General features: G+C 41.3%; 1 protein-coding gene across 5 annotated transcripts in view; it reads right to left on the bottom strand.

Moving 5' to 3' along the window:
- The window catches only part of tead4 (TEA domain transcription factor 4), a 68,531-nt gene extending 42,512 nt beyond the window's left edge, over nucleotides 1-26,019 (bottom strand). For 2 of the 5 annotated variants that reach the window (XM_078167684.1, XM_078167685.1), the window contains exons 1-2: nucleotides 25,729-26,019; nucleotides 9,796-10,157 (exon numbers count right to left, since the gene is read on the bottom strand). In XM_078167684.1, the coding sequence (XP_078023810.1) occupies nucleotides 9,796-9,912 (117 nt within the window). In that variant the 5' untranslated portion in view covers nucleotides 9,913-10,157; nucleotides 25,729-26,019. Of the gene's footprint in view, nucleotides 1-9,795; nucleotides 10,158-25,728 lie in introns of those variants that run through there. The other 3 variants (XM_033633986.2, XM_078167686.1, XM_033633987.2) reach the window with 2 other exon arrangements.
- Nucleotides 26,020-26,275: the final 256 nt, after the last annotated feature.

Genomic DNA, 26,275 nt, shown 5'->3' with positions numbered 1-26,275 from the left:
TAATAATAAAAATGTGAAATTTGTCCACAGGCAAACAATTCAGCATATCTACAAGGGCTGCCCCCTAATGTCAACCAAACTTAAGTCGACTAGAAAACTCACTAGTCGGCAAGATATATTAGGAGCTGCTCCTTGTCAATATAAATCAAAACCTATATGACTGGACCATATGGCAATTTAATTTGAAGAGGCCACGCTCAGCAGTCAGACAGGAGTCAGGTTAATTTCCAGGGCTGGTACCTGCAGTTATTCCACGGGCTAGTTAATAACATGTCGGGCAGGAAATCCAAAGTGTGGGATCATTTTGAGAAGGTGAAGGACGAACCCAAGGTGATATGTAAACTCATCTTCATTGGTCGACTACAAACATGACGTATCATCTGAAACATGGAAGTAGCTACATGCCCATTAGCCCACAGCGTCATTAACAGGCGGCTCGCTCAGTGTGTGACGTGCACTTGTAGATAAAATATAGGCCTATATTAATGAAGGTTCATTAGTATGGTTTTGTATTTCTCTGTAATGTAGCACAGTGTTAACAATGTTACTGATACTATTCTTTCTCAGACCCTGAACTCAAACCATTAAGTGTTTCCCTCACCTATTTTGTCTCATTAGCTGGTTTCTCAGTATGAGAAGAAGCTGTGGTCCTGCACTCATCTGCATAGCAACCAGTTACACTGCTGTCTGAGCCAAATCCAAAAGTTTGCTCTTGATTTCTGACAAAGTATAATATTTCGAGCAGAGGAGTAAATTTAACAGATGTCATGTTATATCAACACAGCCAGCCACGAGTGTCTGTGCAATTACAGAGATTTATGTGTAGGTAGTTTGCGCGAGGCTCAACGTATTTTAATCTCATAGACAGATCGACAGATGTACGACCCGTTAGGATCCTTTTACCTTTCACCTTGCTGTCCTGTCTGTCTAAAGTGACAGTGACATCTCTATTACATGGCTGTCACTGCTCACCGTGTCCTATTGGTTACACTGGGAGATTTAGAGAAGAGAGGTACAGACAGAGAGTGAGTGAGATGGATGGAGCATGGGAGCGGAGATTCCCGGGAGGACACCATCAGCAGGGGGTTTCCCTCGAATACCCTCCGGAGAGCATCAAATCCCATGAGAGCCTGAAAGTCAGCGTCAGGAGTAAATGGTTGGAGGTTCAGGTTCATCCTGCGGTTCATGTGAGGCTCGGGTGTCCCCCACCAGTGTAACACAAACCACTTGTCTGCCATGCTAATGAAAAAAAAAGATATGCTAGAAAGCATGGGTATAGAATGATGCACAAGACATCGAGAATATTTCCATCCAACAGAATAGAGCAGCAATAACAACCATGGTTTAAACATTTCCTAATGAGTAAAGATCATAGAGCTTCAATTAAGATTTGAAGCAAGCTAATGCAGAATAAACACTCAGTTTCCAGTTTATTTGGTACACCAAGGTAAAACTAATAGGCTAGTCTATAGCAGTTCAGCTCAGTGAAAGAGAAGAGAAACTAAAGTGAGGAAAACAAACAAAAACCTTAAGTCAAGGGGGCGTAAAATCGAGACTAATTTTTCAGGGTCGGAGGATTTTTTTTCAGCCATTCGGCTCTTTAGCAGAATCGCTCAAAACTGTTTGCCTTAATGTTCGCTAGTACACATCAGGTTGTGTTGCTAATGTGCTAACTGACTAACTTAGCGTCCTGAATCCGTCCCATCCGTCTTCCGTTGTCCCTTTTTGAACAACAAATACAAACTATCGCCACCTGCTGGTTTGAAGAGCTGCAGGAATGAGTCCTAAAACCAGGATATTAGTTAGCATTTTAGCTAACTAGCTAGTTAGCTCTCAGCGCCCTTGTTTCAACATCAATGTCTGTTTTTTGTTAGATGCCTGAAATAAGGTCTGAGGGGAACACAAGCTTAACAAACTTCCATATTTTGTTCTAACATATAAAATACGTCAGAAAATACTCCTCTCATGGAGTTTTATGCTTTTAGGTGTCTTAAAAAAGGTGGTTGCTAACAAATGAGACGACAGAACGTCATTACGGTGGCGACGTTATGTCATGAGACTGCAGTGTAGTTTGTTTACAGATGCTTTTTACTTCCAGCAATTGCTTTTACTCTTCAAAAATCATAAAAGTGGTGTTCATTTGTGAGGATTATTTTGCTGAAGCGTCATAAACATTTGTTTGCTACAGAGTTTATTTTCGCCAACTAACTTCTACGTCTACAAGCCCACAAGAAACCGTCATCCCTGGGGATTTATTTCTTCTCACGCAGGTGCAGAATGTTCACACTGACTGGAGGGTTTAAGTGCAACTTTCTGGCCGAGACACAGCTGATGTGAGGCAACGCAACAGTTGGCGGTCATCAGCACTAGTTATATGGAGTCGGTGTGGTGTTACTGGGCCTTAACACAACAGTCCTGCAATAAATCCTTCATGAAGGTTATAATATTCAGTTTTTGTTGAAGCTGTTTTACAGAGGTGTTGATTCCACTTTACGATACACAAATAAACAGTTATAAGACATACTGAACATTATAATCCTCTGTCCCTACTAATGTCATCACATAGCCCTGCCCTCCATTAGCTACACATAATGCAGACGTATATTTCTTCAAGCAGGGAACTGAGGCATGGTTATAAAGGGAAACCACTTGAAAACACATGCCCCAGAGGCTTCTTCAAAGGTCAGCAGGTCAAGGTGACTGGTGAATCTCTCACTTTACTGTCAAAGCTTGTGCCCGGGTGAGGACTCGCTGTTACTTTCCACTGACCTTTACATCACATTCTTAATGAGAATGAGTTGAGACGAAAACATATCCCCGTCACCCCGACAAAAACCGACAATATTGCACAAGCAAAGCTCAGTGGGCGCATGATTCATGGTGTGGGTATTCTTTGTTCTGCACTGACAGAAAAATATGCCACTACTGAGGGGAACATTGTTGTCTTTATCCACTGCACTAACACAAGTTATAAATATTGTTTTTTTACAGGAAGCAGAGCCCATCAAAATGTGAGAAAAGTGCTCCTCTCACAGATGTTAGGAAATCAAGTGTGACGAAACCATAACAGCTGCATAAAACATGTGATGCAAGATTTAATGCTGCCAAATAAAAAAATTAGTCTGAAGACATCATAAAATGAAATTGCAATTGCAAAAGCGGCACATAAATTAATATAGCAGTTATATGGTAGTAAATAAAAAGGGTAGATAATCACATTTCCAGTGCCACATTCTTCTAGTGAGAGCTGTCAGCACATTGGTTTCCACTGCACTACAAGTTTGGGACTGTTTTTCCATTATTGCAGAATGAGGCCTTCGGTCAGACCACAGGGCACGTCTCTCGCTGAGAGCCACACAAGGCAGGAAATGTTTTCCTTGGCAGATGCATGTCGAATTACCGCTGGAGCACATAACCGCCACAATATCCGTGACACCGTCCCTAATGAGCGAGCTAATAGGTCTGTTGAGTAATGGGCGCGAGGGCCAGCACTATGCACGGCATTATGGGAAAGAAATGTGATGAATGTACGCGGAATATGGGCTAAAAAACATTCCATTCAATTGAGGAATTTACAATGGATAGAAGCACACATTCCCTCTGTTTCACTGCTCGGAGACTCAATATCATATTGTTTAGCAGAGAATGGCATTCATTCCTCAGAGGGGAATTCAACCTAAAATTCGGAGTATGCCGCTCTCGGCCAGCGCACTCAGTTATTTTGCTGGAAGTTTGTTTTATCTATGTGTCCACATTTAGCCCATACAAGAAGACAAAGTAACACCTAAAAACCATCAAGTCATCGCTTCACCATTTCATGTATGCCTTTAAAGATATTCTCAGCTGATATTTGATTTGGCTACCTGATTTAAGACCACCTATCAGCGCTCTAACAGCATTAACAACACTAAAGACCTTCAAAGTGGCTTTGCATTGATTGTGGTTGCTTGAATGACTTGAGTTGTTGGCCACTTGTGACCCCGCGGATGGTGATAAAAGGGGAGGACAGGGGAGCTGCAGGGGCTGTAAGGGATGGGCTGGTGGGGCTGTTATGGGGGCACAGTGGGCCACGCACGGGCTCGCTGTTGCCTCATTTCTCAAGTCATAAATCTGGATTTGCCGCAAGGCTGTCAGGTTGAACTCAGAGAGCAGCTGGAGGTGAACTGAAAGGCAGACGGACCAACTGACAGACTGACAGGAGGGAGAAGAGGTTGTTCACAGAGGACAAAGAGAGACATGGTGTCTGAAACAAAGAGATATGAGGGAGGTAAATCACAGAAATAGCTGGTACGCACAACCTTTACCTTTCTCACTCTGAAACACACACACATACACACACACACACTAACACACATACACACACGAGGGACAGGTGTGTGAGAGTTCTGCCGGGCCCTGAGGCCATGCAAGACACCACTGCCCACCTTGGTGTTTATTTGTCCACCCGTCCTCCTCCCCTCCAGGCGCTCAAAGGGTAAACGTCTATTCTGGTTTAGGGTTACAGCCGAGCTGCCTTGAACCCCCGGGCTCCCGAGCGCACATGCCATTCCTGGCGGGCCAACGCACTCCCTGGCGCGCATCACCTGCCCCTGACCCCCACAGGGAGGAAGGGGCACCTCAGTGCCCGCCTTGCCAAAAACCCCACCATCACCACCTTTCCCCCATCCAATGGCCCCCCTCATCCCTGTGACACAGAATGAGCCACCTGCCCCGCTCTCCCCTGCCCCCCTCCAACTATTATTACAGGCTTTATAAGGATTTAAGCGTTGATCAGAGGATGGCCATGACCTCAATAGGTGGCTAAGCTAGGCTAGGTAAAGCCAACAGTTAAAGGAGCTGTCTGGCACAGTGACAAAACAAGGCGATGACAGAGGCTGTCTGATAGCGCCGCTACCTCTGTCCGCCCGTTTTCCACCGAGCAGATCCACTATCAAACAGTCAGGCAGGCAGGACGACACACGATGGCTGAGCCATCTGTTCCTAAACATCTTTCAGCAAGATGTCGCAGAGGAATGTCACCTCACCTTCCCAACACCTGTTTGGAAATGACATTAGCCAAAGATTCAACAAGGAAAGACCTACAGTGAAGTCATGTTGCTGCTCCAAATCTCAAATCATTATTTTAGTGTTGAGTAAAAGGAAAGAAAATATCTCAGGGCGGCCAACAAACAACAACAAAGAATCAGTGATCTGTGGTTTAACACCATGAACAATTTGATATCTCATCAAGCTGAATTTAGTGCGGAAATCCCCGGGAGAATATCTGATAGATCACATGAGGCGACAACACACAAAGTTAGCATCCACGCCGTGTAATCACAACTGGGAAGGAAGTGAAAATTATCCCCCGTTCCTCTGAACCCGTTTGGGTTTAGGGATTTGGAGCTAATTTTGGCAGCAGGAATACTGTAAAGTGCTCTCAGCTATCACTGCCAGAAATACAATGGGACAAAGGTCTGGCCCAAACAACTGTGTGTTCACGAGGCTGACAATCACACTTTAATGCTTTATTTGTCATTGTTATAGATCCTGAAGGCTTGGATAGAAATGCAACTTTGCTTTGTTGGGAGAAAACATTTTTCTGAACATGTCAGGTCATCATTTTTATTCACTGTAAACACCATGGTTTCTGATAGATGAAGAAATTGAAGTCTGCGTAAGAGGCATGCTGTGTATGCACATGTAGAAGAATGAGTGGATTGAGTGTGTGCGCCTGTTTCTGACACATCATGCCATCATACTGTACACTATGGGACCAAGTGAAGCTGACAGCTGTGCAGGAAACAGGAGTGATGTGAAACATGAACATGAGGAGCGGTGGTGAACGGGTGAGTGTGTGGGAGAGAGCATGTGAAACAAATTGTATGTCCACATGAAGAGCAGTTTACAGTGGGAACTGTGTGGAAGCGAATATTTGTCTGTTCGTGCCCCACGACGCTGCAGATGTGTGTTGCACTGTGGGTTTATATACAGTAGTGTTTTACAGCCTGTGACTGTAATGTCAGTGAAATAGCTTAACAGACATTTAACAACAGCTTAGGAAAGACTATTTATCACCATTTCTTCCTGCTTACTAAGCTGTTAAGCGTAAAACAATATTTTTTTTTTTGTTGCCAATGATGACACTAACTTCAGTATTTCACTAATGTTATTCTACAGCAAAGCAAGTACAGTGAGAAAACAATGACTAAGAGATAATGACATAAATACCAGAGGCTGGAAAAAGTAATTGTTTGGCAAAATCAGGAATGGCGACATCTGGAACGTACAGTTACAGTAAGATCTTTTTAATCTAAAATTAGAAACACTTACATCCATCAGTGAATTGAAGGGCATCATAAAGGCCACTATGTTTGATTAGTTGTTGTTTTATTGTAGATTTTTGTATTATATGTTGTATGTTGTGTTCTGATTGGCTGCTACCTTAGCCAGGGCTCTCTTGTAAAAGAGACTTTCAATCTCAATGGGACTTCCTGGTTAAATAGAGGTTACATGAAAATAAATAAGGTGCAACTTTGTAAACTATGATGACGTATGTAAGGGTGTGCGCACAACATGGCAGGTATGGTGGAGTGCAAGGGCATTAACCATCAAAGATCACCAATGCTACTAACTGACTTCCAGATCTGTGTGCTATTAGTGAATAGGTAGAGGACATTAGCAAGCCGCCCAGTCATCAGTGGCCAGATAAATGCATGTATTTGGTAAACAAACCTAGTCTGTAGACCAGCGAGAAATTTCAAGCATACAAGTCACTAACATTAGATGCTTATGGCTAAAGGCCCATTTATGCTCAATGTTAAATACGGATATGGATACGGATATGGACAGAGCCTTCTGTCCGTGCTCCGTGTTCATTTTGTTCGTATTTCTGCACGTTTCCATAAAGCTTACGGATACGGGCCAAACGGAGCAGTACCACCGGGAACCGTGGGGGAAGTGTTGCTGTCACTACCCGATACGTAGCTCTAGTGAGACACGAAGAAGAAATAACAATGGCGGAACTTTTTGAGGAAAGGAATTCTCCGTCCTCCAGTTGCAATGTATTTAACGGCCTCACTGACCACCGCCTCCTACAACGCTGCCTTTGTTTTTGTCTTTTATGCAAGAGGTACATTATCAGTATCTCCTCCACAGTTGCCATGTTTGTTTTTGTCATATACTTTTGACTCTGGGCTGCCCCCTGGTGGATATATTGGTTAACATCCATGCCAACGTAAAGTCCACATGGAAGTATGTGGGCAGTGACGGTAACATCGTTTGAAACGGACGTATACATTTTCGTACGTAAAGGGAGCATAAATGGGCCTTAACATTTTGTTATCTGTGGTCATGTACAGAGAGTCAAATACCCGCACAGACTTAGAGTTTCGTGTCTTGATTAGGGCTGCAACTAACGATTATTTTCATTGTCGACTAAACATTTTATCGAAAAATGTGTTGAAATGTTGAAAAATGTCGGTCTGTCTCTCCCAAACCCCAAAATTATGTCATCTAATGTCTTGTTTCGTACTCAAGCCAAAGGATTTTAGTTCACCATCATGGGAGGGTGTGTAAAGCTGCCAATATTTGAACGTGAGAAGCTGCAGTAAGAGTATTTTGGGGTACTTTTATTGTACTTTTCTATGAAAAATGACTAAAACCGATTAGTCGACTACTAAAATAGTCACCGATTATTTTAATAGTCGATTAGTCATGGATTAGTCGACTCATCATTGCAGCCCTAGTCTTGATATCAGAAAATCCTTCCAATCAAAGACAAGGACACAACCCTATGCGTGAGACTTAGGTTTTAATTTAAGAAACAGGAAACTAACGTTTCATCCTAACAGGGAACAGTTCCTGCATTTTGTGTCGGCTCTAGCTAGCATAGTTCAGAGCTCGATGATAAAGTTGTTATGCAAACATCACTCTGCTTCTGTTTGACTGTTACACGAGAATTTTTTATCGTGTCCTCAGTCCTGTGACAGTCAACACCTTAATTATCTTAAATGCAACCAGTGTCCAGCCCTCTTTCCACCAATGGCTGAGGGAGCTGACATGATTCATGTGGAAGGCCTTTGATATAAACTCGCCAACAACATCTTCCTGAAAATCTGTAAAACACTTCCTGACAAATGGTCTTCAACACAGCAGAAGTGAACTGACTCATAGCTTGTGTTCTTAACGTTAGGTGAGTCGGGCCTATCCATGGTGCATCACATCCTCGTTTGGTTGCCATGGGGTGAGCTTTTTTTTCCACTTTCTATATTTATCTCGACTGGACATTACTTTTTCTTGCCTTTGTGTGGCATTCATATTGCTGTCTTTGTAATGAACACATTATCTGTCCTTAAAAATCCCAATTAGTACACTTGAAAAAATAAATGCAGCCAGTGTTTCGTTGTAACGAGTGACCACAGTGTTAACTGGTGACCTTCAGCCAAATGCGTCTATGGTTGCTCATCGTACCTTACCTAAACAGTTGGTGTAGATCAGGGTTGTCCAAACTTTTTTGAATGGGGGCCAGAAAAAAAAGTGAGACAAATGCAACCATTTTTTATCTTTTAATGATTTTTTACTACTTGATGCCTGTCTAAAAACTGTATGATAGTGCTATCATTGTGAGGTGAAAGGTAAAAATGCGAAGTGATCTTGCTCGATTAACCATTATTGTGTAAAGGGCCACATATGGTATATTTTGAAAGTCAAGCCGAGGGCCAATTAAAATTGGTCTGCGGGCCACAATTGGCCCCCGGGCCAGACTTTGGACATGCCTGGTGTAGATAATAAACACAGATGAGTACGTATTTAAAATTGATTAAAGGGAAATTGAAGGTTTTTACAGGGGCCCCTAAATGTCATGTTCATATTTTCAACAGCTGTTGTCATTACAAACAATCACCAGTCACCAGTTAACACAGTCACTCATTAAACCGAAGCACAGTTGCCGAACACGCAACAACCAGACATTCTGATGCTGGTAACAGTTTTAATTCAATGTTTAAAGCTTGCTAGCTCATCTGGATGGCTGGGGGACAACACTGCTTCCACTACCAACATGTGCGTGCATTCTGTAGATAATGTCAGCCATAAAAGGGTCTATAAACACGCTCTTATTATAGTATGGCTGTGGTGGTCTTATCATAACTGTCTGCAAACTATTGATCTTTTGTGGAACAGTTTTTACACCGTCAGAGGAGGTTAAATAAAAGTTGATGTTGCAAAAAAGCTAATAAGCTACGACAGCTTCCTCCATTATAGAATTGTTGTTAATAATATTATTTATGGAATTAATTTATTACGCCACAAAATTTGCAATTATTTTTTCAGTGTGTTCAGGCCCCTGGAGCTTATTAAAAAACAATTACTGTAACCAATCTACTGTAAGATTTCATCATGCCAGATCCTGCCCACAGCTGAAGCATGGAGATTCCTTCATCTTCATTGTTTCCCAAGTCACAAGTAAGTCTCAAGTTTTGCTTGTGATATTGTGAGTCAAGTCGTATTGTCTGTCCCAAGTTAAGTCCAAGTCCTAAAATTGGCGTATTGAGTTCCAGGCAAGCCATTATGCACCCTACACCAAATGTAATGCCATTTTAACATTTAAAGAAGTTAGTGTAGTAAATAATAAATGCATTAATTTTTATAATATTAAAAAACAACATGATCAGTGAACCTGTGACACAATTACAATCATTTGTAATTTCTTAGCTGACTGTTCTGCATGTTGTCGTCCCATTCAGGTTTTGTGTTTATCATCCTGTTCGAGAGGAAAAAGGTTTCATGATAGTATGACGATAGGGGTGGGCGTACCGTACATCTTGCCCTCATCAGAGAGGATGATCTTCCTGCGGCCACAGGGTGGGTAGATGGCCAGGGCCTCCTGGAAGCTCTGCTCGATGTCGGGGCTCCACACGCCCTCCGCATCATTCTCCAGGGGTTTGTCGAGCCCGTCCCCCAGCTCCTCACTCCCACCCCTTGGGGAGGGAGCCGGCACCCACTCTGCAGACGTGGTGGGACGATGGGAAGGGGACCACGGAGCAGGGGGTGGAGGGTCTGGGTGGGGGGAGATGATGGGATAAAGGGAGAGACCAGCAGGACTGCCTGTATGGAATCCACAGAGGTGATGATGATGATGATGATGATGATGATGGGCGGGATGTGGCAGAGCAGTCCTGGGAAGACAAGAGAAGGAGGATGAAATTGACACAATGCTGTTCAAAGAGAAACTCCTGATTTATCCAGGGAACGTTCTACAATTATGTTATTGGTTCTTCTCCACATATTTGTTCTACTTTCTGACAAGTGTCTTACTAATGCATATCATATGTGCTTGCAAATGTTCAATATAATTTATAGTTTGAATAGCAATTCATGCTCTGATGTATTGAGCATCAACACTTTCACAAAACAAAAGTTACAACACAAAGAAACCACAAACACAAAACATTTTAAAGTAATAAAGAAGACTGCAACTAACACTTAATGGTCATTATCAATTAATCTCTTCATATTTTTGATCAATCAATAAATTGTTTAAGCTATAAAATGTCAGGAAATTTCCTGAAACCCGAGGTGATGTCTTCAAATTGCGTGTGTTGTGTGACCAACAGTCCAAAACCCAAGGACATTTAATTAACAATAATGTACACCAGAAGTGAAGCACATTCTCACAATAAAGAAGCTGGAAACCTCAGATGATTAATCAATAAACAACAATTAGTTTTGATGTATATATCAATCGATCTGACTAACAACAAGGATTAGGTTGTTTTAGGGCTGAGCAATAAATCGATATTATCTATGTTGTGGTATGAGACTAGATATCGCCTCAGATTTTGGATATTATAATATTGTAAGTGTTGTTTTTTCATTATTCTAAAGGTTGCGTTACAGAAGAAGTGATGAAATTTTCGGACCTTACCGAACTGTTCTAGCTGCTCTATTATTTACCTTTACTCACTTGGACATTATATTTACAGTAAAACTTCAGTTAAAAGCCTAGGCCTTGACAATTAGACCTATGGCTAAACCCCGCCCTCAAACGCAATGAGCCAATCACAGTGCGTATAGCCATTCCCACACACTCAGACATTCTCTGCCTGGACGTTCATTGAAATGCATTACAGAAAGTCAGTTTGTTCGGTTTTATGAGCTTTTTCTGAGATTTGAAGTTTAAAAATGGTCAAACGGTGTGCATGGGGTACATGCAACTCTGACACAAGGTATCCTGAGAGGCTGGACGACGAGGTGTATTTTTTACACTTTAAACCACATCTCAACCGAGAAAAGTGTCTCCTTTGGATAAAGTTGCGTGGTAACGTTAGACCACAACATCAACTCAACGTGAATAAGATTAACACTGATGTCTACATCTGTTTTAAGGTAAGTCAACATTGTGTTTGAGGCAACATATTGTCACTTTGCTGGAAAGAAATATGAAGTTATCTTTAACATCTCTAGCTAACGTTAGCTAAAGTTAGCCTAACGTTAGCTCTTAGCTGCGTTGTTCATCATGTCACCTTGTTTGCTGGGAGTTCATTAGCCTATTTTGTTCTAGTTTTGTACTTTGGTGATCGTACATCATTGTTAGCTGTTGTCCAAAGGGCTCTAGTTAAGCTAACGTTAACTTCTGGAGCTTAGCTTCATTAACTTATCTGTAATGGAAGAGATAACAAAGGTTGGCAAACGTTATGCTGAATGATTCAGTGTAAATACTGTAGCACCAAACTAACGGAGAGACACTCTTGGTAAAGATGGTAAAAAGGCCGTTATCCTTTTCTCATATTCTGAGCCAAAAACCTTAACTTCAGTGGCACTTTAACTTGTTGTCTTTGATGGCGACGGCAACGAGATGCGGTTCACAAGCGTACACTGTGACCTGTAAATTTTGGCTTGTAATTTAAGCTTTTCATCGACCTTCTCAACAATATGAATATATCCCTCCAATGTGTAGTTTAGGCCCTTTTGGTTACTTCTCAATGACATCTGATCGTTATGTCCCCAAAAATCATCAATTGCCTCCTGCGAAATGCCGTGTAGTGTGACACCTGTCATAGCGCCAGTCACTGAATGTTGATAGTTTGTCCGAGTGTGTGGAGGGGGGGTGTGGCTTAGTCATAAGTCAATAAGACGCTGGGTCTGGTTGTCAAGCAGTTCATTTTTATAGAAGTTGTTTGGATATATAAAAGCAGATTGTTGACTACCCACTTGAGCTAACATTAGTTAGCGGTTTAGATCGCGCATAAAAATATATTTTAAACTTTTTTCAATATAGAGATGCTACATATCTTTAGCTCGGTTCATTTAATTTTACCAAAACCATGAGCACCAGAGATAAACAGTAATTCATTCAGATTTACCAGCATGACAAATAAAAAGTGGTGACTTAAGAGAATATGTGTCCATTCTTCAATACCTGCTAAGTTATTTATGTTCCTTTAGTCCGTGAGGATCCGCCGATCAAAGGAATCAAAAGTGTTTTTATAAAAAATTATTCCAAGTTGTGAATATTGTTTTAATGGGATAAAGTGGTGTTATCCTCAGGTGCCATGAAACAACTTGCATAACATAATACATGAGAGATATGTTATTCGAAGCCTAATTTTTTAAACAATATTCATACGGGTTCACCTAAGCAATTTGATTGTATTTCCCAATGTTTACTGAGAGCCAGTTTTGTGTAAAAGGAATTAAAGGCCAGCCCCAAATATAGGCCTGTTGAATTTAGTGATTTAAGCAAATAATAGCCTGGGCTACTAATTGAAGTTTTACGGTATGTTACTGTTGATTATTAATCAAAAATCTCATTGTGTAAATGTTTGTGAAAGCACCAATATTAGGGCTGCGGCTAACAATTATTTTCATTGATGATTAATCTTGATTATTTTATTAATAGTTATTTGCTTTAAAAAATATCAGAAAATTGTGAAAAAATGTCTATCGGTGTTTCCCAAAGCCCAAGATGGCGTCCTCAAAAGCCTTGTTTCATCCACAACACGAAGATATTTAGTTAACCTATCTGTCATAGAGGAGTAAATAAACCAAAATTATTCGAAGCTGGAATGAGAGAATTTTGACTTTTTTTAACTTAAAATATTCCTCAAACCGATTAATTGCTGACAACTAATCGATTAATCATTGTAGCTCCCACCAATACTCAACTCTGCAATATTATGCAATATTGATATTGAGGTATTTGGTCAAATATATCGTGATATTTCATTTTCTCCATATTGGTCAGCACTACATGGTTGGTTAAATAAATGTCGCTGATAACAGGTGACACCCTGCTGATACATTAAGGCAGTCATATCACACAGTACATGATCACATCAGCCCCACAGCTGCTCACCCTGATTTGGAAGAAGCGCCTCAGATCATTAATCAGGTTAGTGAAAACAAATAAAGTGGCACCTAGTGTTGAGACAACAGCAGGAGGAGAAAGGGGGGGGTGCAGCAGGGGCCTAAAGTCAACAAATGAGGAGACACATTAAAGTGGGATCACCGTCCTCAGACACACTTAGACACAGATGCCATGGAGGATCATACCAGGATATTAAGGCCAGGAGGCTTTTTGGGTTGCTCATTTCTTCATCAGTACTGCAGCGGACTGTATTATTAAACTTAGAGATCCTCAGCGGAGATTCTAATCAATGTGTTTGTGCATTGTTTAGGGTGTGGGGGTATTACAATAACCAGCTGACTAATTAAAAGGATTAACTTGACATTCCTTTGGTTCCTTATGACAGAAATGTTTGACTTGCAACATGTCCAACAGCAGATTCACATCCTGTTTTCTCTGCGCGCCACTTTGTTTAGGATGTGCACACAGTGCTTATACATTTGGGAGGAGAGAATAAGACAGACGTCGCCTCCACCTCTTCCTCTCAGCGGACGTGCGGGATGGACGGACATGTTGAAGAAAAGAACCCAAACTCATGAGTCAACACAAGCAGAGCTTTATGTTTGTCATTTTCCTGCTACTGTGAAACCGCTCGACCTCCATGTCCATTTTAGGGCAACAAAAAGAAAAGCAGTGACCATTACGTCAATTATAATCCCAAACATGAGTGCATGTGTTACATGTGAAGGTAGCACAGGGGTCTACAACTCTGAGGCTACAGTCGTAACGATCTGGTGAGTGACTCAGTGTGTTGTATAGAGTGAGTAAGACTCTCCAGCCAGCTCGGTTCCCTCCTCGCTCTTCCTCTGAGACCCCTGATGTTCCACAACGTTTCCTGTAAAGCGTCCGGCCAGTCAGCCGTTCTCCCCATCTCTTTCTCTCTCTCACACACACACACAAACACGCACACACACATACTGTATAAACAGATGTAGACACAGAAGCACACAGTGATAAAATAAGCTCATGCCCACACAAACAAAACACCAATACTCAGAAAGACTTTCGGAGAGCAGACTGGACAAACTCAAAGCTGCATTGACCGCACAGTCTTCACACACATATACACAGAATTGTTTTTGACAGTCTTATGATATATTCCCTGCTGATACATAATTCAATTCAACTGTTTTCCCCCAGAAATGTATTCCTGTCCAGTTGAAAAGGGTAAGAGTCAGGGAGTTCAACAGAAAATTTAGTTTAAATACTTTATCACAAGCCATAACTTTGAGTGTCGTTACTACTACAAGTTGGGGGAATTCAAGTCACATCTAACAGTGTTCATAGTAAACAATCACTGGACTGAAACAAGTAACATTTGTCGATCAACAAATGGATCAATTAATCACTTCTTCATCAAGCTAAAATGCCAAATATTTGCTAGTTTTATTTTCCAAAAATGTGAGGATCTGCTGCTTTTTTGTTTTACATAACTGTAAATTAAAGGGACAGTTCACCCCCAAATCAATAGTTTTCCCCTTACCTGTTGTGCTATAAATTGTTTTGGTAGGAGTTGCCGAGTGTTGGAGATTGGATATCGACAATATGCTCGTGCTTGTGACAGTGCGAGATGTCAATATAAGTGGCGTTCTCTTTGGCTGAGCTGTAATGCTAGCTAGCTCAATCATACCAGGTGAGCTAGCAGTAGATGCACACTTCCTCCTGCACAGTGATACAGTTGGTGGTTGTAGTTCAGTCAGAAGAAAAATAGTTCCTACATGAAACTGCTCACAACAATAAGTGTTTTTGGACCAGAGGAACTATTTCATACCTCTAAGGATACCCCTTTTAGGAACTAGGAATGATCGACCATTTTGAGGAACTAATTTTTTTTCCACCAAATTACACCCACCAACCATATCACCACGCAGAAGGAAGAGTGCATCTACTGCTAGCTCACCTAGCACCACTAAGCTAGCTAACTTTGCAGCTCAGCCAAGGAGGACGCCATTAATGTTTACATCTCGTGCTGTCGGGAGCAGGAGCCTCTTGTCCATGCACGTAGATGCATGCTTCCTTCTGAGTGGTGACATTGTTGGTGGGTGTAGTTCGGGACAAAGAAAATAGTTCTACATTTAATTGCTCACAACAAGGTCTGTGGATTATCTTGAGTAACCGGATCATGATTTCTAGAAAGAGACACTGCTGTTGAGTTTGTCAGATGTATTTTTTAGTTGTGGCCCTTAACTTAAGAAGCTAATTACTCTCAGTCTTTTACAAAATTAAAATATTAAGACCTGGAACGATTAATTATGTAATCAATCAGTTGATCAACAACCAAATATCTATGGGGTATTGCTTGGCCCATTGGTTGGACAAAACAGTGGAACTGAAGACTTTTCAACAGAGAAATTGTGACATTTTTCAGTATTCTCAAACACTGACAGATTTATCAAAAATGAAAATAATCACTAGTTGCAGCCCCAGAAATATTTTCCATGACCTGGTACACAATATGAAAACAACAGTCTGACCTTTGAACTCAGTAGGACCCTAAAATAAAATCTGCACTGATAGTCAGACACCACTAAAGTGAGTGTGACATTGTTCATAATCAGCTAGTTAACAGTTCTACTCTGGAGATGCTGTGAAGATTTTAGTAACTGATGGCTTTTACAGCTTATGTTGAAAAACTTTCAGCAGCAACTGTAATGTTGCTGTAAATATTCAATAGGTTTTTTGCATACTGAGACATCCGCCTTTAAGAAACGCAACAAAATCACTGACATAAAAAAGCTCATTAGAGAACCAAAGCAAATGACTTAAATCACAACCTGACCAATTAAAATAAAGACTACGTGTAACAGTTTTCCCCATTATGCTAATGTGTTGTTGTGTATTTTATATCCCCCTAAATATATCCTTATTATTTAAATAGGAGATATTCCTGCAATTAGAGCTACGTCAAGGCTGGGATTCTCACCTGTAATGAAAGCAGAGCTAAACTAATATAAATACAACTAATCTGAATTAAAACACAAACATAAAAACTCAAATTAGTTAATCTCTCTGTTGCACAATCCAATAAGCCCTAATCTTGATCACGAGCCGACCAGCCACTCCACTGTAAGCCGGTGCCTTCATTAAAAATAACAACAAAACAAAATTCTCTGCAGTAAATTATAAACCATGACTCAAATCTGACATTTCCACTGATTTTGTAACTGATTTTAAACTAACCGCAGCTCCAGCTCAGGGCCACTGCAGGTCACTGTGAGATCTGTGGAGGCCATAAACCATTAATGTGCTGCTCTGTGCCTCCGTCAAAGTGTCCAGGAGGTTAATTAACCTAAGCCATGCCTTTAAACAGCCCCCCTCCACCTACTCCACCATCAACCCCCCCTCTGCCTCCCCTCATCCACCCACAGCGAGGCCCCTCTTCCCTGGATCCGCTCAACGGGATAATCCCCCAGCTGGTGCTGTGGTCAGGGGGCCACGTAACCCCCCAAACTGCCCCCCACCCCTTGACACAACTGCACACACACACACACTGACCAATTGAGACAAACGCACTCATGGCATCAAATTATGAGGAAAACAACACTTGAACAAAGAGGAGCCCACACATGCACATCACACATGACATGAGTCACAGATGCTTAAACACACACTCACTGAAACTATCCAGTTCATATGCAACGCTGACAGACATCACACACACACACACACACACACACACACACACACACACAGTGGCGAACAAACAATAAAGCCTTCAGCTCAACACACACACAAACCAACACAGAGCCAAAGACCACTGACGCTGCAGGTAGCTGAGCCTCTGTTCACCTTCGGCCTGGACCCTTGCCAGCCAGGTGGGAGGGTAGCTCGGCTACACGAGGGCACTGAGTGCATTTTATATTTTTTGGTATTTTTAGCATGGCCTATGGACAGCAATGTCGACCTGTCGTTTGGTCCGCCCATAGATGTATAATAATAACTAGATAGCCTACGAGTACTAGTAACACAACACATTCTCACTCCCAACTCCTCCCATAGCACCGCTTGGACAGCGGACTTTCACATCTACATATTACGCGCTAGGTATCCTGGGTGCGTCTGTTGTTGGCGTACTGGGATAGCGTGCAAATGCATCCAGTCTTTCATCAACATTGGTAAAACACTGCATATTTAAATGTATTTCATTGTGCAACAAATGCATATGGTTAGGTTTAGAATAAAACATCATGGGTTGGCTTGACATTCACAAGGGAAGTGAACATCGGCCTCCTGGGTGAAAGTCCAGTGTTGTTGGACCCTCCACCACCTGTCCCGCCCACCCTATAAGGACACTTCACATCCTTAAAGCACTATGTTGTCTGCTGGCATTACAAACTGACGCCGTCTGGCGGTGTTATTAAGTGATGCTGCCCAACAGTGAGTCATATTGACCGAAAGGATGCCTATTTTCCATCAGTGTATGACGCGAAATCAATGACCAAGCGGTGGACTTCGGAATGAGACCGAATTGTAAAATTTGACCATCTGGCTAATAATGACCACTATAATACATCCAATAGTTTATGAACATTTCACCCAGAATCTCAAATATGAACCTGCTGATGGCACTGAAGGAAAAGTCCATGAATGTCTGTAAAATACTTAAAATAAATTATATATAAATAAATTTTAGTCCAGACCGAAGTGGTTGATCCAGGCCTCCAGTAAAGCTCCTCAGCCTTGATTCCAATTTTTCCCCAGTGGCCACTCATGGTATTGCAGCGAAAAAAGCATTTTCCCCACAGACCACCATTATAGAAGAGATGTTGAGGACACCTCGATCTGTTTTGTACAAATTATGTTTTGTATTTGTAAAACTTTCCTCAAGTCAAGAAAAACTATTTAGAAATCTGTGATGTCATCACAATGTAACGTCTATGAGCTGAGTGGGATCTTACAGGCGGGGCCCGCAGGAGAAACGCTACTGTGCATATTCAGTGAGCCGCATACCGCAGAAGTAAACCCGCCATATGTACCAGGCAACTGGTAGGCGCCATCTTTGGGTCTGGTATGTAGTTATTATTATATGTTTATGGGGAAAGATAACTTCAAGTTCAGTTTGTTGCAGTGCAGGGAACTGCTCAGAAAAGCAGCAAATTAAGGCTGTTTTCTTCTTGACATCAACACACCAACACGCTGAAGAGCTGCTGTGTGACTGGTTGTGCAAGTAACGAGACTAGAAATCTAAGTCTAAGTTTTACACCGGTGTTGAGGACTTACGAAGGATGAAATGGCTGGTGGCCTTTAAGAGGGCTCATGTACACACCCGGTGCCCCAAGTCAAATCACACTTATGTCTGCTCTAACTGTTTCATAACAGGTGAGAATATTAAAGAAATCTCACACGTATATGTCATAATAATGGTGCAAAAGTAAGCCTGTGTGTGTTTGGTCTTACATTTTGGCAGTCATTATTGGCCAGTTGGGAAATTTAAAGTACTTTACTCATACTTGTAGGCTACTATTTCAGCTATATTGGTGTCATGTACTGTAAAACCAGACAAGAGCAAGTTTTCTCTCATATCTCACCAGTCACCAGAAATGACTTCAAAATAGTCGAACACCATGTTGGCTTCGTTATTTTTCAATCAAAATGTAACTCAAGGTTTTGAAATTAACCAGGAAGAATGAAAAAAAACAAAGCTCATGCAAAAATTTGCAGTGTACAGACTGGAGAATACACACCCCTTTCCCCCAGACAAAAACGGTGGCGATCTCATGGCGTCACATTGACTTTGGTAATGGTGAATATTATGCTATGTTGGCATTATAACTAGGAGAATGTTAGCATCTTGACATTAGGACTTCGCTCAAAGCACAACAGTGCCTTAACATAGACTCAAAGATTGGCTGGCATGGCTGCAATGTAAACTCTTTGTCTTGCTGGTATTTAATCATTATCACCAGTCAATAGGAAGGAGTGCAAAGGTCAGAGCATAACACAGTGCAGATCAATATTAAAGTAAGAACATAAAAAATTGAAGGGTGAACAAAACCTGAATGATTTATGTAAGTTTGTGTTTGTCTGTGCTTTTGTTCAAAAACTCCAGAAAACTCTGAACTCTGCTCCCACTCATGCACTGCATGTCTGCATGTATGTCTGGGTGTATGTTTGTGTGTGTTTGGTAAGTGTGGGTGAGTGTGTGTGTGTGTGTACTCAACTGGTCACAATCTCCACTAATCAGGCCGGGAATGTAAAGGCAGGAAACACAGTCTGAGGATCAGGCTATGCCATGGAAAGTCGCAGTGAGAGCCGGCAAAGACAAACGGGTTTGTTTTGTTGGGTTTTTGCTGAGAGCACATGTTCTCTGGCACCGAGTCCCACTGGGCTGCACCAGTGGGAGTCTCCAAGCTCTGCACACTGCACACACACACACACACCCTGCATGTACTAACACACACATACGTCGCCATACACATATACAACAAAGTTTAGATGTTACAGATTCATGTTCATGTGAACATACAGGGAACGAACACCTCCTTAAAACACACACATGCACGCTCTGATATACATTATACATTAAACACAAACACTACAGCACAACTACTTTATCAATAATTGGTCAATAAAATGTTAAAAATATTAATTAACTCCCATCACACTTTCCTGAGTTTCCCTAGATTTGTCCAAATAACAGTCCAAATCCGAAAGACGTTCAGTTTATAATCATATGGGAAAAAGAAAAGCAGAGAGTTATCACCACAGAGTAGCTGGGAACTTTGATTTTATTTAAATCAATTATCAAAAGAGTTGCCACTTCTTTTTCTCCTCCATTTATCATGTCAGCTGTTCGGCATTTTCGGCAGCAGCAGGCCGCTGTTTTCAGCCAGAAAGCTCCAAAAACAACCCAATCACCAGAATAAATGTTGGCATTCATTTCTGCAAATCACAGATATGTTAAAAGTTTTTGTGTCTTTATTGTTTGATTTTCAATTTCATGTTGTCACATCCCTGGGTAGGTTTAGGCACAAACCCCACTTGAATATGGTCAGGAAAACATCATGTTTGGCTTAAAATACATGGTTTGGAAGCCACAAACCTGCTGTTTAGCAGCAGTCTTGCTGTCTCACCATCAGAGCACTGAGCTCAAATGCAGTAAATGTAGTCTGAACTATGTCATATGTATGAAATGTTGAGAGTGAATAATTAAATGCATATCGCAAAAGTGCAAAGCTATTAAAACAGTGTTTATGAGGAAAGAAATATGTAATACATGTATGAAATGTTAATGTAACATATACATGGTTTTCTTAAGTGCTACACCGTCAGCACTTGCTTAGACTTGCTTGAATTCTCAAAAGGCTTCTTCAGGTCTGAGACTGAGAATCTTCACCAACATATCCATGGTTTGCATTAACATACAATATGCTCAGCACCAAACGGCACCAAAAGTTAGCTAACTGACGATTTCTATATTATTTTTCTGGCAATCAGCAAAGACTTTGTTGATCGATTAATCATTTTTTTGAGCAGAAATGTAAAAATATATCTGTTCTCTGTTTTTTAACTGTTGGTCAGACAAAGAAGACATCATTTACCGTGACTGCTTATCCTGTTAGGGGTCGCGGGGGGCTGGAGCCTATCCTAGCTAACATTGAGCGAGAGGCGAGGTACACCCTGGACAGGTCACCAGACTATCACAGGGCTGACACATAGAGACTAGGGCTGCCATGATTAGTCGACTAATCCATGACTAATTGACTATTAAAATAATCGGTGACTATTTTAGTAGTCGACTAATCGGCTTGAGTCATGGAAAAGTACTAAAAGTACCCCAAAATACTCATACTGCAGCTTCTTACATTCAGATATTAGCAGCTTTACACACTCTCCCGTGACAGTGAACTAAAACCCTTTGGCGTGAGTACGAAACAAGACATTAGATGACATAATTTTGGGGTTTGGGCGAGACAGACCGACATTTTTCAACATTTTAACACATTTTTCGATGAAATGATTAGTCGACTAATCGAAGAAATAATCGACAGATTAGTCGACAGTGAAAATAATCGTTAGTGGCAGCCCTAATAGAGACAGACAACCATTCACACTCACATTCACACCTATGGGCAATTTAGAGTCACCAATTAACCTGCATGTCTTTGGACTGTGGGAGGAAGCCGGAGTACCACGAGGTTCGAATCGGGAACCCTCTTGCTGTGAGACGACAATGCTAACCAGTGTATCACCATTCCGCCCAACTTAACAATTAATGATTGGCAAATAAATCAATAACGAAAATAATCCCTAGTTGCAGCCCTAGTCAACTGGTGAACATAGTGGAGCATTTAAAGAGGCAGATATTTCTCTCAGGGATTGGTGGTGACCAAAACAGAGCTAAAAAGCAGAGTGAATGTTGGACTCACATTCTTTGGGTGGCCAGAAACAACTTCAAATAGATGCTTATGTTACTCCGTACCTGCTGGATGTGTAAATTGGCGCTAACAAGTTTGACATATTATCACCTTGTAAAGTTAATATGGCCATGTTGGTTTTACAGCTTGTTTCTGCTGCCCCCAAGTGGCCAAAAAAATCAATTAAAAAATGCAGCTTCTAAAAATGATACAAGCTGCAATTTGTGTAATTCCACTGCAGCTTCAACTCCCCATCTAATGTGTCAGGCGAGTGTTGACCCTCTGCCCTCTCTAGATGTCATTGACAAAATAGTCGGAGCCAAAGAGGACAGAGGGTCCATCAGCTCAGCCTCAGATAATCCAACAGAAAGAACCATCAGACAGGCTGGAATCAATGGACAACACAGTCACACACTCTGCACAGAGCTGTGGGTGCAGAGCGCTGTTGGTAGAGAAGGACGGGGGGGGTTGGGCGGGGGGGGTGCAGAAAGTCTTTGTTCTACAAGGCTCATATCTGAGGCATTATTCGTTTCTCTCGTGCGAGCGGAGGAGGAATGATCGCTATGTGGGATGAGCACAGCAGAAAAAAAAAAATAAAAAAACTCCTCCGCTGTGGAGAGGACCTGTCTCAGGGCAAAGACACACACACAAACACACACAAAAATTTCCCAGCTTGCTCACACACCTTTTCATACTTTCATTTTACCTCCCTTCTTGCTTGCTCCACTCATTCACCCACACAAACATACCCATTCACCTCTAGGCCCAGTCACATCCACCCACACACAAACAGATGCACACACACAAATGCTACTGCAGTGAAAGCAATGCAACCTTAGAGTTCACATGACCATATAACTCATCTGTCTGAGCACAAAGCCTTGAAAACAAAAGGGCCAAGGCCTGGAAAAAACCCAAACTCCTCTGGCTGTCAGACACTTCAGAGGAGGCTTTGACAGGTGTGTTTTTTACCCCCTCCTTCCCCTCGTCACACTGTCAACATGCTCCAATCCACCTGTTGCCCCTCTGGAAAACACACTCTTCTCAGCTGCCCTGTGGGACACCATAACACACACAATGCACGAACACACAACCCGGCAAACCCTGTGTTAGTCATCTCGGACCCTGACCGAAAATATTCACTCACACACTGCCTTTTCAGCTCCGCAGTCGTACACAGTAGTATGATACTGTCACACACAGATGTACGGTATCTACACAATGCACGAGATGGATTTTTGAATTCATTTAGAGAAGCGCAAGTTGAGTATAACATGTCGAGTCCATCACAGGATCTAAAAGTCATTTTCTTAAGCGAAAAAAATCCAAAAATCCACTGGATTCAGCTTCTCACATGTGAACGTTTGCTGCTTTTCTTTGTCTTCTATGATAATAAATTGAGTATATTTGGATTCTGGACAGATGGTCGTACAAAAACTGGTATTTAAATACACCACCTTGAGTTTGGAGCTTGTGACGGCCATTTTTTTCACTATTGCCTGACATTTTATAGACCAGTGCACAAGATGGTATTGTGAATTCATTTAAAAGGAGGGTGTGGATCATCGGGTTAACCACATCACTCTGCGAGTTATGAAATACAGTGACGTCTGAGATGTTGCTCATTTTAATTAAAGCGCTCCCAACAGGTTAATCAAAGCTGAAAACCTTCACTAACAAGTTTTATTCACGTGTGTATCACCAGGATGAAGCAGCATTTAAACATTGCTCTTGCAGTCATGGGGTTACTTAAATTCTAATGCTGCTTTTGGAGACACGTGCATGAACTTCTTATATCATTACATATGTCTCAATTCTATTATTTATTAAAGTACAAGTAGCAGCAACACAAAGTAGAAATACTCTGCCACAAGTAAAGTCCTGCTTTCTTAATCTTACTGAGGTGAAAGCACAGACGTGTTATAAGAGGTACTCAGTATGCAGCAGAATGACTCCAGTCAGTGTTATATTACTGTGCGATATAAAAAGTGACTATTGTTGAAGCAGAATCTTGATCATGTCGTTGGTTGAGGTGCTAGTTTTGACTACTTTCTATCATTTTTATGTGTTAAAAGATAACAACAAATCATATTTTATAAACTGATCACATACGTCGTACGTTATCTGCAGAGTAACTTGTGGTCTCAAATAAATGCAGTGAGGTAAAAACTATAATATTTCCCTCTGACATGTTGTGGAGAGGTGTGCCATAAAATGAAAACACTTATGAGTTACACTACTGCACAGTTACCTCCGAAAAAATTTCAAAACAAAACCTCTGAGCACCTGAACACGATTTCAGTTCAGTGGACTTATTGACAGATGCAATAAAACGTAGGTTTTCACTGCAATATTTATACATATACTATTTGACAGTTAGTTATTTTGCAGATTTAGATTATTGAAAACAAATCAAGGGATCAATTTACAAAATGTGATAATGCTGTTTACACTTATTTGAATGCATAACATTAAGGAAGGCGTGCTTTTACTTTTGACGCTTTATTTTGCTGATGACACACATTATATCTTCAGCTACGCTTCTGTACTGCTTGCACTTATATTTTAATATTTTACCTGCTGCTTCTGTGTACTTCTACCCCACTATATTACAACATAATAATAATAATAACTTAATTTGTAGAGCACTTTTTGAGCTGTACGCACAACATGCTTTCCAAGGTGCAGAAAATACAAAAGTGATACTAATAGAACATGAGCATACACATATGTACCTGTTAGCATACATACATACACACAAGGGGCTGCAAACACATACACTTCCATACACACAATTAGTCAGGAAAGGAGTTAGAGTTACACGAGCGAAGAACACTTTTAGTTACTTTAAGTTAATTTAAAACATTTAATTAATACATGATAAAGACAGCGGGAATCAGCTCCACCTTGGGGAGCTGCAACATCAGAATGCTGCTTGGATGTTAATGCATCCAATATGATAATTAAATAGCCTAATATAATAATAATACAACTCTGACATAGACCATCTGCATGCATAGTGAGTCCTTTTACGCCTCAAGTACATGTTGCTGATACTGCTTCACTTTCATTTAAGTAAAGGACCTGAACAGAGTCAAGATTAACTTGGAAATTTGTCTTGGGCTCTACACTCATACAACATACAACATATAGTAAATAGACAATAGGCAATATACCCAAAGTAGCAACAGGAAACACATAATGATAAATAAATAAATAACATTAAACGCTAAAAGATAAGTGTATAAAATATCAAATGCAGCAAATTGTCATGATCCAGTCATTGTTTAAAAGCTTCAACACTTCTCCCACCACTGTGTACTTTTACTGGAGTGCATGTTTCACAGCACAAGAGTGTTTTCACATGGTGGTATTTTACACTGAAGTAAAGGATCTGACTACTGAAACGCAGGTGACTTTAATGACCCAAAAAAGGCAATTAAATCCTGGCACATATTGAGAAATATAAAGGCAACCAGAGCGGCAACACCACTGCTGTTTGCTGCGACAACCCGCCTCAGTGTGCTCACACTTGTTGACAGAGGAGGGAAACAAACCTCCTGAATTAAAGCTGCGAGTTAATAAATACACCGTTTAAATGATGCGAGTTTCCCGGTGTCAAACTTTACCAGACACACGCTAATGTTTGACTGCACGGCTGTGACGTTATTCCCTCAAAAGACAAGAAAAAGTTCACAGGCACAGGAAGTCAAACCACACACACACACACACACACACACACACACACACACACACACACACACTCCAGTGCTGGAATTAAAAGAAAAAAATGCAGGAATTTGAGCGAAGAAATGTGAGATATTTGAGGAATGTTATCTCCGACAGTGAGAGAGAGAAAGCGGTGTCAAACACTGACTGGACATCCACAATATCCAACTAAGTTACACTCGGACTGAAGACGCAGTTTGAATCTCAACATGACAGCAAGACTTTAAATATTATAAAACACTTGTAGGAGCTTACCTGGCGGGACTCTGAGCGGGCACGCAGGCAGGCAGCTGCTGCAATATTATATATTATTTTTAAAAAAAGAAGAGTAACTCTGTCAGGTTTGTCTTTTTTTGTTTTTGTCCCCTTTTGTTTTGTGCTGCCTCGTCTCCTTCCTGGAGCCGTTTGTTTGAAGCGAGAGGAGGGCAGGAATTTCAGGAATTAGCCGTGGTATGACATGAAGCCTGGAAAAAGCCAGAGAAAAAGACCAAGGGAGAGAAGGAGGGGAGGTGAGGGGAGGGGAGGTGAAGGGAGGCAGGTCTGACCGGTCAACACGTAATGACGGAGGGGTGGAGAGGAGGAGGAGGAGGAGGGAGGAGGAAAGGAAAGCGGAGGAAAGGGTGGTGAGAGGAGAGGAGAGAGGAGAGGAGGGGGAGTGCAAAGGAAATATCAAGAATAAAAAAAATACTGTAAAAGCCACAGCCTTTAGGAGGAGGGGAAACACACATGACGTCATGGTTACCAGAAAGCACCAACTTCTTTATAATGACGTAGCTATCATGTGTGCACACAGCACAGTAGG

Source organism: Epinephelus lanceolatus, chromosome 5 (assembly GCF_041903045.1).
Source record: "Epinephelus lanceolatus isolate andai-2023 chromosome 5, ASM4190304v1, whole genome shotgun sequence".
In the NCBI taxonomy this organism is placed as follows: Eukaryota; Metazoa; Chordata; class Actinopteri; order Perciformes; family Serranidae; genus Epinephelus; species Epinephelus lanceolatus.
This window is presented reverse-complemented; position numbering and strand designations above follow the sequence as displayed.